Source organism: Chrysochloris asiatica, unplaced genomic scaffold (genome assembly GCF_000296735.1).
Source record: "Chrysochloris asiatica unplaced genomic scaffold, ChrAsi1.0 scaffold00181, whole genome shotgun sequence".
NCBI classification, from domain to species: Eukaryota; Metazoa; Chordata; class Mammalia; order Afrosoricida; family Chrysochloridae; genus Chrysochloris; species Chrysochloris asiatica.
In genome coordinates, this window is record NW_006408699.1 from 1,908,396 (window position 1) to 1,921,320 (window position 12,925).

At 40.0% G+C, this 12,925-nt stretch overlaps 1 protein-coding gene across 2 annotated transcripts in view; it reads left to right on the forward strand.

Moving 5' to 3' along the window:
- The first annotated feature begins 8,227 nt into the window (after positions 1 to 8,227).
- RBMS1 (RNA binding motif, single stranded interacting protein 1) overlaps positions 8,228 to 12,925 on the forward strand; it is a 267,850-nt gene continuing 263,152 nt past the window's right edge. The window contains exon 1 of one of the 2 annotated variants that reach the window (XM_006872021.1): positions 8,228 to 8,442. In XM_006872021.1, the coding sequence (XP_006872083.1) occupies positions 8,368 to 8,442 (75 nt within the window). In that variant the 5' untranslated portion in view covers positions 8,228 to 8,367. The remainder of the gene's footprint in view (positions 8,443 to 12,925) is intronic. The other variant, XM_006872022.1, reaches the window with a different exon arrangement.

A 12,925-nucleotide genomic window follows, 5' to 3' on the forward strand; every position in this document is an offset into this window, starting at 1 on the left:
AGAGAGAGAGAGAGAGAGAGAGAGAGAGAGAGAGAGAGAGAGAGCCGCAAACTGCAAGGTCAGCAGTTCAAAACAGCTGTTCCGTGAGAGAAAGATGAGGCTTTCTGCTCCTGTACAGATTTACAGCCTCAGAAACCCTGTACAGGGTCGCTATGAGTCGGAACCGACTCCACGGCACATAACCACTATATATATATATAAATGTCCAAAGAGCGCATTCTGTCAGCCAGTCTCCTGCCCACAGGCACACAGCCTTACTCAGTTCACGGGCCTAGAGTTGACAACTACTCTCTCCCAACAACTCTTAGACAATTTTCTCTCTCTCTCTCTCTCTTTTTTTTTTCTTCATGTTCTGGTATTGCAATCACATGTAAGTTATTCCTCTTGATAGTATCCCACTATCATAGCTTTTCTTGGAAATCTTGAAAAATCTAGCAGATGATGATTGAGCAATTTGTCTTGAAGCTCAGCATTTTGGATTCCATTCATTTGATTCTAATTCTTCTCCCTTGAAACATACTCTCTATTTCTGAATTATTAGTGTTAATTTTCTGACTTTCTAATTGCTATTTTTGTACGATTTCCACTTTTAAAATTTATTTTGCCTGTTTGTTCTTGTAGTGTTTCCCAGAATTCATCTAAAGTTTTTCTGTCTTCTCTTTGTTTTCCTTGATCTTTCTCTAAATTCATTTAAGTTACCTAAACATCATTCTTTAAAATTCCTTATTAACTAGCTCTAATGCCATTTCTGGTATTATATTTTCTGACTGTGTTTTGGTCATTTGTTGGACGTACTCTGTCTTGTTTCTTCGTATAAATGGAACCCCTCTGTTTTCTCTGAGACATTGTGGTGCCATTGTATTTATGTTTAATTGATGATTGTACGTTGGTGTGTTCTCTGACACCCACCAGCGGTCTCCTGGTGGGTGTAATAAAGACTGGAAGTGTGAACACAGTTCTCTGTTTGCTGTTTGTGTACTGTAGTTCAGGGTAGGTTCATGCACCTCCAGAAGCAGGGGTGGCACTCTCCGCACCTGACCCCAGGTAGAGTTGAGGCTGCACAAGAGGAGGTGTCACTGGCCACTGGACACCAGGAGGGCATGGGAACAAGGGAGAACCACATTCTCCTTAAGGACAAGTTTCAGAGCATCGTGTACCTGCAGGCCACCATATTAACAACTGCTTGCAAAAGCTCAAGATGACCACACCACTCTATGTCAGCTGACAGCCCACCTACTACTGTCTCTGGTTGCTTCTGTTCAGCTGCCTCTTCCAGTCGTCACTCAATTCACCTCTGTGTACTATCCTCTGAAGCTCAGGGTTCCAGGATCACCATCTGTATTTGTTTCATTTGGTCTCCCATGTCTTTGGTGCACATGCTCTGCTCAGTGAATCAGCCTACTCTGTCATGTTGTACCAGATCCAGACATTTGATTTCCTAACTGCTGCTTCCATGAGCATTGATTGTAGAGCCAAGCAAAATGAAGTCTCTGACAATTTCAATGTATTCTCCGTTTATCATCATGTTATTTATTGGTCCAGTTGTAAAGATTTTCATTTTCTTTATGGTGCGGTGCAATCCATATTGAAGGCTGTAGCCTCTGACCTTCATCACTAAGTATTTCAAGTCTTCTCCACTGTTAGCAAGCAAAATTGTTTCATCTATTGCAGATTTTAGTGAGTGTTCCTCCAATCCGGATAGCATGTTCTTTATATAATCCAGCTCTCAGATTATTTACTCAGCATACAGACTGATTAAGTATGAAGAAAGGTACAACCATGACACACACCTCGCCTAATTTTGAACCATTCAGTTTCCCCTTGTTCTGTTCTAATGTACACTGCCTCTTGGTCCATTTACAAGTTCCTCATAAGCAAGTGCGATGTTCTAGAATTCCCATTCTTTGCAATGTTATCCATAGTTTGTTAACTGTCCATACCACAGTTAAATACTTTACATAGCTAATAGAGCACCAGTAAACATCTTTCTGGTATTCTTGCTTTTCAGTCAAGATCCATCTGACATTAGCAATGATATCTCTAGTTCCACATCCTCTTCTGAATCCAGCTTGAATTTCTGGCCACTTCCTGCTGACCTACTGCTACAACTGTTTTTCTAATTATCTCCAGCAAAATTTTACTTGCATATGATATTAATAATCTTGTTCCATTGCTGACGTCAGATGGATCCTGGCTGAAAGGAGAGAATACCAGAAAGATGTTTACTGGTGCTCTACTAACTATGAAAAACATTCGACTGTGGTATGGATCATAACAAACTATGGAAAACATTGAGAAGAATGGGAATTCCAGACCATTTCATTGTGCTTATGAGGAACTGGTACACAGACCAAAAGGCAGTCATTAGAGCAGAACAAGGTGATACTGAATGGTTCAAAATCAAGACAGATATGTGTCATGGTTGTTATTGTTGTTAAGTACTGTGGAGTCAGTTCTGACTCATAGTGACCCTGCAGAGGGTTTCTGAGGCTGTAAATCTTTACGGGAGCAGAAAGCCTCGTCATTCTCCCGTGGAATAGCTGGTAGTTTCGAACTGCCGACCTTGAGGATAGCAGCCCGATTCATAACCACTATGCTACCAGAGCTCCTTTGGTACTCCATACTTACTCAGTCTGTATGCTGAGCAAATAATCTGAGAGCTAGATTATATGAAGAAAATGGCATCAGGTTTGGAGGAAGACTCATTGTTGCTGTTGTTGTTAGGTGCTATTCAGTCAGTACCAACTCATAGTGATCCTATGTACAACAGAACAAAACACTGCCTGATCCTGTGCCAACCTGACAATCATTGCTACATTTGAGAACATTGCTGCTGCCATTAACAACCTACAATAGGCAGATGGCACAGCCTTGCTGGCTGAAAATGAAGAAGACTTGAAATACTTAATGATGAAAATCAAAGACTAAAGCCTTCAGTATGGATCGCACCTTACTGTAAAGGAAATGAAAATCTTCACAACAGAACCAATAAATTACATCATGATCAAAGGTGAAATGATTGAAGTTGTTTGGACTTCATTTTGTTTGGATCCACAATCGATGCTCATAGAAACAAGAGTCAAGAAATCTCAGGACGTATTGCATTAAGCAAATCTGCTGCAAAAGACCTCTTTCAAATATTCAAGAGCAAAGATATTATTTTAAGGACTAAGGTGTACTTACCCAAGCCATGGTATTTTCAATGGCCTCATATGCATGCAAAAGTTCGACAATGAGTAATGAAGAACAGAGGAAAATAGATGCATTTGAGCTATGGTTTTAGTGAAGAATATTGAAAGTACCATGGACTTCCAGAAGAATAAAGAAAGTTTATTCCAGAAGAATAAACAAAGCCAGAATGCTCCTTAGAAGCAAGAATGGTAAGACTTTATCTCTCATACTTTGGACATGTCAGGAAGGACCTGTCCTTGGAGAAGGACATCATACTTGATAAAGTGGTGGGTCAGTGAAAAAGAGGAACACTCTCAACAATATGGATTGACACAGTGGCAGCAGCAATGGGCTCAAACATAAGAACAATTGTGAGGACGATGCAGACAACCTGCTTTGTTCTCTCATGCATAGGGTTATTAGGCATCTGAAATGACTTGATGGCACTTAACAACAACAGTATAAAGTACTCTTTACCAAAAAAGCGAACTTTCATCTAATCAAGCATCTAGAACTAACATTTCAACAGCAATTTGAACTTACAGCTTTTTTAAAAAAAAATTCTATAAGACAAACTACTTAATTCCTTTAACATACAAATACTAACTTTAAAAATGTGTGGGGAGAATTTTTATATATTAAAAGAGGTTTAATAGATACATCAATCAAATTCTACGTGCAGACTTTGATCCTGATTCACATAGGGTAGTTTTCATAATTGATATTTTTAGACAATCAGAGAAAAATGAACAAGAATTAAATATTAGCTGATAATAACAATTTAACGAATTAAAACAAAAGTGTTTTAATGGTATTTTGGTTATGTATTTTAAAAGTTCTTGTTTAGAGATACACACTGAAATCATTACAGATCAAATGATATGATGCAAATAAAAAATGCTATGATGCTAGGGATTTGCTTTAAAATCCTATTATTGTTGTTAAGTGCCGTGGAGTCGGTTCCGACTCATAGCGACCCTGTACAGAGTTTCCTAGGCAGTATATCTTTACGGGAGCAGAACGCCTCATCTTTCTCCCATGGAACAGCTGGCAGTTTCGAACTGCTGAACTTGAGGTTCACAGCCCGACTGGTAACCACTACGCTACCAGAGCTCTATAGGGTAATAAAAAGTGTGTGGTGTTGTGTGTAGATGTCTGCACTTGCGCGCATGTGTGTGTGTGTGTTTGTAAGAGAAGGAGAGAAGCAAGTATGACTAAATGTTGATAAATGTGGAAGCTGGGTGGTAGGAAAAGACGTGCCACTGTTTTATTCTCTGCTTTTGTGTTTGTTTGCAAATTATCATAATAAGTTTTAGAAAGTGATCTGTGTTTTAAATGTTTTCATTGTGAAATATAGCAAACATACAAAAGTCTAATAACAAGTTAAATAAAAGTGTTAAAATACATGGATATTCCTGTGTAGCCACAATCCAGGCCAAGACATGAAACATTATCATCTCCAGAAATCCCCTGGTGTCTCTGCCAGCTCATCTCATCTTTCTTCTCCTTCAGAAATAACCACTATTCTGAGTAGTATGTTGCTGTTCTTGATTTTTATTTTTAAAGAGTTCTGGTGGCACAGTGGGTTAAGCATTGGGCTACTAACCTGAAGACTGGTGAATCAAACCTACCAACATTCCTAGAAAGAAAGATGAGGCAGTCTGTTTCTGTAAAGATTCAGTCTCAGAAACCCTGTAAAGTAGATCTACTCTGTTCTACAGGATTGCTGTATTATGAGTTGGAAAGGACTCAACAGTCATGTTTTGGGATTTGTTTTCTTCTTTATAGATTTATTACTCATGTACCTTTTCTTATAGCACATACTGCTTCATTCTTTTTTTCTGTTTTTGAACTTCCTACGAATTGAATCATGCTTTATATATTATTTTGACTTGCTTCTTTTGTTCAACATCCGTTTTGAAAATATCCATGTTTTTAACTAGTTTCCTCATTTTCACTGCTGCAAAGTATTCCATTATATGCATATATGACAACTTATTTTTCATTTTAGTAGTTGGTAGACATTTGACGTCTTTACAGTACCTGATTAGTAATGCTGCTATAAACATTTCTGGTGGATATATAGACACTTCTCTAAGGTATGTAAGACTGGCAAATGTAATTGGATAATACCAAACTTACTCAAAGTTGTACCAATTTATACTTTATCCAGTAAGTCATGTTTTCAAGATTCACTTTTATACATCCTCATCTACTCTGAATTTCCAGAGTTTTTAATTTCAACTGGTGAGTATGAAGTGGCATCTTATTATTTTAATGACATGTTTCCTATTATTAATGAGTGGGAGCATCTTCATGTTTTCAGAACACGTGTGCTTCCTTCTCTATGAAATAACCATTCATTACTTACGCTCATTTTTTTTTTTTTTTTACAAGTTGTTTCTCTTTTTCTTACTAATTCCAATGTGTTCTTTATATATTCTGGATATTAATATTTTAGTAGGTATAGTCCTGGTGTGGCTCTGTGGGTTAATGTGCCAGACTGCAAAGCCATTTGAACTGCAAGGTTGGCAGTTCAAACTCACCAGCTGCTCCTCGGAAACTCTATACAGGTTTGCTATGGGTCAGAATCGACTTGATGGCACTTCACCACCACAACAACAACATGCATTACAAGTAAGTACTTTATTTTTCCACAATCTTTATAGAGCTCTTTAATGAAGCATCATTCTTAATTTTAATATAGTCAAATTCATCAATCTTGAACTTTTAAATCATCTCATTAAAAAGTATTTCTCTACCTCAAGGTGATAAGATATTCCCTTCCAACATCTAAAAGTTTTAGTGTTTTTTTCACATTTAGGTTTTTAATTCACCTGATTTTTTTTTTCTTCCCCTCTTTTGGTATGATGTGAGACAGGGATCTAGTCGCTCCCTCCCCCACGTGGTCAGCCAATTGACCCACAATCTGCTATTGAACTGCTCATTCTTTCTCCATTGTTCTGCAATACCAATTCAGTCATAAATCAGTGCTTACATTTGTGTGGTTCTGTTTCTGGGCTCACTAAAGCAGGCTGAATTTTTATCATCCAGAAAAGTCAATAAGATTGGTCATTCCCTTATCACTTCAAATCTAGAACTTCTTAGCTGGCTCTCAATTTACATTTCATGCTTCAGTCACTCTTCCTTCCTGGATCTCTAGGTTTCTCAAATACCTATTAGCTCATGTCAGCTCTCTGTTCAAAATGGGTCCCACACTGCAACAATATGGTGAAGTTTTTAAGAGTATCCTAATTAGACAGTGAACCACTCCAATTTTTAAGTTCGCATTAACTGCAACAGTGTCTATGGTATAGCAGAAGCTCAGTAAACACTACTTAGCTTACAGGGTTTCATGTTTTATGTTTTACAGGGTTTCATATTTTATGTTTTTAGAGAACATAATTTGCCTCCTGAAACATCCAAAATATCGCCATATGAATTTAAATTTTATTTTGTCAACCCTGAATAACAAAGACATTTGTTTAAATCACATAAAGATTATACAGGTTTCCGTTCATTGTTACACTGTTCTAAAGTATCTTACTACATCTGTTTTAATACATACTCATTTAAAAATGTAACTGCTTAATGAAATCATGCATTCTATTTCAGTTTGTTTTACCTTGTGCTGTTAAAAAATTGTTTGAAAACCCAAATGACAAAGTAATCAAGATCTATTTAATAATAAATGTTTCATTAAATCTTACTAAATTTGCAAGAATCACAATTTGGGGGTGCTTTCTTCCATGTCTTCTTGGTACATTTTGGTAATATCTCTTTTTTTGAGCTAGAATATAAAAGTCTTCTTTAGGCAGCTTCAGGGACCAATTAATTCCATTAAATGATAACCGGCTAGGTAGCGAAGTGAAACACTGCTTGTCTGGGGATGTCTAGGACTGTGACAATTAGGAGATGGAGAGAGGCAAAAGAGAGGGATTGATTTTATATGTCACTGAAGCACACTGCAACAATATGCCAGTGTGACTTTCAAAATGGCCTTAAAATATTCCAAACTCAGGGAGTTTCCTTCTCCTGAGTGGGAGTTGACAGACTGTCTGGCAGCATTAGTAAGAAGCAGAGAAAAGCTGATGTCTATATTGTGTCCTCTAATAATAACATTCTGCCTCTTTGCGGCATTTCTCCTTTAGAAATATCCGTCTATTTGTGTGAGGGGTGTGTGTGTGTGTCAGAGAGAGAGAGAACACGCGCGAGCTTTGCGTCCCCTTGTGTAGGGAGTATGATTTCACCTCTTACATCTGGGAAACCAAACCGAAGGACACTAACCCTCCCAAGGTCACCTAGAAAAATCAGTGTTGCGGCCTGGGGGGTGGGGGGTGGGGGAATAAGCACAGAACCCAGGTGTCCTCACTCCAGCTTTGTGCTTGGACACTAAATCATATTCCTTTCTTGTATATGTGTGTGGATAGTCCTTGGGCGGGGGAAAGTGAAAGATTAATCGGATTTTCCCCCCTCTCATTGCCCTTGCATCCCCTCCCCCTTTACGAAGATTAAAAACTCATGAAAGGTGTCCCCTCTGCAGTTCTTAAGCTGGGTACCCCAGAATTCACTCCTCCCACCCCACCTCACCCCGTACACAAAGCGATCAGGGCTACTTGGGCTTCCGCGCGTCCAACTGCGAGCTCGGGAGGTGAGGAGTGGTTAAAACTCAGCCCTCACCTCCAGCCGGTCCCGGGCTCCGCGGCGCCTAAGCCCCGCCCCCGCCCTTCCCCCACGGCCTCGGCTCGCCAGCCCCTCTCCCCTCTTCCCTTCGGGCGCACCCACCCCAGATGCCGCCTGGCACCGAAAGCTACCGCCGCCGCCGCCGCCGCCGCAGTAGCAGCAGCACTTTCCACTTGTGTTGATCACCTCCCAGCCCCGCTCAGCCTGCTCGCCGGAGCGGAGCGCGACCAGCGCGCCAACCGTTGGCAGCCCGGAGCACTCGGGCTCCGGGAGGAAACTCCTTGGGAGCGCCCTGTCCGGGGTGCCCTCTGCGCTCTGCAGTGTCTTTCTCTGCCTGGGAGGAGAAGAAGAAGGAGGAGGAGGACATCTGGTCTGGGTGGGGAGGTGGAGCAGCGGCAGCAGCAGCAGCCGCCGCCGCCGCCGCCGGCGCCGGAAAGGGAGAGGCAGGAGAGATCGAGACTTGGAAACCCCAAAGTGTCCGCGACCCTGCAAGGCAGGCTCCCTTCCAGCTTCATGGGCAAAGTGTGGAAACAGCAGATGTACCCTCAGTACGCCACCTACTACTACCCCCAGTATCTTCAAGCCAAGGTAAAAGGGCGTTGGGGTGGGGGTACCGGAGGAGAAGAGCGCCGGGGGCGCGCGCGGGGTCGAGCCCTGGAGGGTCGCTCGGCGAGCCCCTGAGCCGCTGCCCGGCGCCCAGCGCGCTGCGCCCCGGCTGCCCCCGGCGGAGTTGGTGGACGATTACTAACTATAGCTCTGGCCTGGGTTGAGCCCGGCTGCGCGCGGTGCGGTGGCTTTCAGGGGAGCCGAGTGCGGGGATCGGGTTACAGAAAGCCGCAGGGGAAGAGACTAGACAGGAAAGAGCCGCCAGCCCCTTTCTGGCCCAGGCGGCGGGGAGGGTCGCGAAGCAGAGTTGTGCCTTTCGCTGAGCCTTGGCTGGTCGGCTGCGAACGCTTGGGGCCCGCTGCAGGACCTGCTAGAGGCGCGGTGTTTCGACCCCTTATCCAGGGCCTCCTGCAAACAGTAACTCTTCGCTTCCCTTAGAGCAGTGCAGAATCTGCCCCCCCCCCCGCAGGGACGCCCCTCAGCCTCCCGCGCGCGCGATGACTGGGGCTTGGAGAGGGGGTGGGGACGGGACATTTTCCTCCCCGCCTCTGGCCCTGTGCGCCCGCCTCTCGCCTCTGATCTTTGTGCGGTGTGGCACTTCACCTGGTTACTGATTTCTACTTTTACGCTGGTGTTTTGGGCAGAAAAGTGGCCAAAGTTCGCTTTGTATTCATTGATGTCACCTCTGGAGCTCTTTGATGAGGAAGGACACTGGACAGATTTCAGTGCAGAGGAAGAAGTGACTTTATATTTAGTTAAAACAAAACCCGCCAAACCCAACTATCTCAAATTTTTGCAGTTTATGGAGTTCCAGTGGTTCTTTATCAAAAAAGTGGCCTGGGCACACGTTTGGGCAGTATAGCTGATGGCACGTAGCTTTACAAAATGCTACTTTCTAGGGACTCTGGGCCATCCTATTTTTACAGTAAAAATGTGACACACACACACACACACACACACACACACACACACACACACGTTCCTTAAATAAAGGTTTCATTGCTTTGAAAATTTCTTCCACAATGTGAGAGAGTGATAGATAGAGGCCCCAGCAGCCTTCAGCAGCAGTTGGCACCTTCCTCAAATCTGGTTTCCTGATCCTTCTAGATCACAAAAGAATCACGTATAGATTGAGTGTTTGAAGTTTCTAAGGGAAGTTATAATCATGGTCTCCTTGCTGGCAGAAGACACTTTTGGCCTGGTACAAAGAATCTCTGATTCAACCTTGATAAGCTGCCTTTTCTTATTATGTGTGTGGTCCATGTTGTCATGTACCTACAAGATGGTTCTGTATTACTCGTTGAAAAGGACACTTCTCAGCATCTAGGCCAGACAGTTTCTAGCTTGTAGGCTCTTATTTTTCACATTGCTCCCATTTCCATTTTAATGTGGGTGACCAGAAATCTGCAAGATGGTAGCAGGATGGATACTTATTATTCATACTTGTGTGGTTCTCATACATTTGATTTTAGGAAATTTAGAGATACTATTTTTTTGTGAGCTACATTGCAATTATTAGTTGCTAAAAGAAATTTTGTAACATAATCAATGCACTACCTTTTAGCTGTCATGTATGTTTAATGTAGATCTTTAAGTATGTAACATTCGGTGTCTATTCAACACTTATCTATATGAATGATACGTACATACACTCAGATGGAAAAAAGGATAGGAAAAAAAAAGACACCTTTCTACAGGCACATTTACCTTAGTGATTTTTATGTATCATTAATAAGTTAGAAACCAAGTACATATGTAACATTTAATATAGCTAATGCAATGCCACTTGACTTTTTTCCCCCATAAATAATTGAAGAGAGAGAGAAACGGCAAGAGCCTGCTCTAGTAATTAGGGTCGGATCCCAGAAAGCTTTAGGACCCATTTTCTGAAAGTGTGCTTCCTGCATAAAGCATTTAATATTGATTTGCATTACAGTAAATGACATTCTCAAAACATATCTTGCTTTTTCTACTATGAAATCTGAAATCCTGTTGCTCTGTTATTTCTTTGTTTCAGGAGAAAGGTACACATACTTGCCTGACCTATTTAACATGGTATTAAAGTTTGGTAATTAAATCTAAATTCCCTATTGTAAAAGTATCTTGATTGGATCTCAGAGAGGGACATCTCCTAAAAATGTAAAGTGACTAAATGTAGATCTTAGGCAAGCACAGTTTGGAATGCATAACTCTCCTCCCCCCACTCCCTTTACATGTCTATTGGTAACATGGTGGTAGTGTGAGTCATTAAAAAAATACAGACTGTTTGATTGCTTGTTAGTTTGAAAACAAGTGTTGCCTAATCTACCTAAAGAGTTAGTTAATAAACTCACAATTTATTGTCTACAGAGATGATCCTTGCTTGCTTCTTGTGTCTGTTTTTAACCTTCCAGACTTACAGGATACAAAACATCATTCTGTTTAAAGTACAGTGATTCTGTTTGCAAGTCAAAGTTGTTTTGAAACTTCTGTGTCTAAAGTAGATTGAAAACTGTACAATGGCATAGATATTTGAAAAGTGACAATTAACTTCAACTTGTGATCAAGAGATGGGTGTGATAGTCTAGGATCAAGAAGGAATAAATAAATGGCTGTTTAGTCAGAAAGAATAGATGATAGCGACTAAACTGGGACTTGAAAATGAGTGTTGTTGCTATATTTTAAGAAGTTACTATGTCAAGTCATTCCTCTTTTGTTAATGACACAGTCAAGTCTGTTTTGGTAGTCTTCTGTAAAAACATTTGTTTTTTTTTCTACGTTTTATTAACAGCAAAAAAAATATTTAGGAGCTGAATTAGAGCATGTGACTGTTTTGGTGTGCTCTATACTTGCAAAGAGAGAAAATCACTATCAAAAGCAATGCGTCTGTTTAAATATGAAGGGGATTTCCAAAAGTTCGTGGAAAATGGAATGGAAAGCTAATGGAATTTTTCCCAAAACTCTTTAAAGCCCTCTTGCATAAACTACATTTGAGAGTACTGTGAAAAGCAGAGCACAGGTGGAAATGATGAAGATTGTGAAAATTTTATAATACCTTAGTGTAGAATAGCAAATTTCAAGTAACTTGATTTTCCACGCTGTTGGGTCTGTTTATTTCTTGGTCAGAACAGTCTTGTAACTGTAGGCTGTCTTTATCACCTGACACATTCGTTCTGAGATGCATCTTGATAGCTTAGTAAAACATATGCAGCTATTGTTCTAAAATACTTTCTGTATTTTTAAGTGACTTAAGCTTTGATATGAAAAATTAATATTTGGTATCAGTTTTCAGTTTCATAGAATAAGTTTGATATGAATGCACACATTTTCAATCATATGCTGTATTGATTCGCTATTATAAAAACTGCCTTAGAATCATGGTCTATTTATTTCAAAGACCCTATAATGTACACTAAAGACCTGATGTAGTACTGTAGAATAAACACTGGACTGCTAACCACAATGTTGGTGGTTCAAACCTACCAGCCACTCCTCGGAAATACAGTGTCTCTATGAGTTGGAACTGACTCTGTGGCACTTACCAACTATAATATGTACTACTGCTAATGCATATATGCAAATATTTATGTGAGTTGAAATACTTAAGCCTATTTCTTTTGAAGAAAGGAAAAAAACAAACAAACATTTATCTCTGCATAATTGTTGTTCTTGTTAATTACCTTCAAGGCCATTCCAACTCATAGCGACCCTGATAGGGTTTCCGATTAGTTAGCTAGTATTCTGTACTAGCTAAAACCAGGTTGTTATATTTGTAATCCTTATTCACATATCAAAATGTGTGACATACATCATATTGAAAACTTGTTTTTTTAATATTTGTATATACAGCATTATTGTTTTCTACTTAATTTTGTTTTAAATCCATCTTTGGACAAATGCATGCCAAGCAACATATCTACACTTAGCTTTACAATCTGGTGAAAAAAAAGTGATAATAATTTAGGTTTATATTAATAACGTAGTGTACTAGAGCAGACCAGTTTTTCTCAATTGAATGTTTGCATGTGTTAACATTTTGTTGACTTCCTTAACTCTAGCTTAGTTGTAGACAAATGAACATTGTATCAAACAATGTTTGTCCAGGAATTAGGGGAGATAAATTTGATACATAGAACTACTGAGTATAGTAATGTAGACTGGTAATACAAAGACATACTATTAAAAGAAGGACAGCTTTGTATCTAATCTTAAACATATTTATGAGATGAATAAAGTTAGTTTAGCTATATCAGTGCAATAATGAAATAGTGAAATATTTTGCAGTGATGGAAAACCTTTATTTCCTTTGATGAGTAGGATATGGTGACTACATGGAAGTGATGTTGGGGAAGATTCAAGGTCATGAATATGTTAAAAGTAAATGTATTATACTGCAATATTGTATCACCTTCCCCTTCCAAAGCTATTTCTTTTGAATATCCCATAATGGGAAAATTACGTGTATGTGTATATATATATATATATA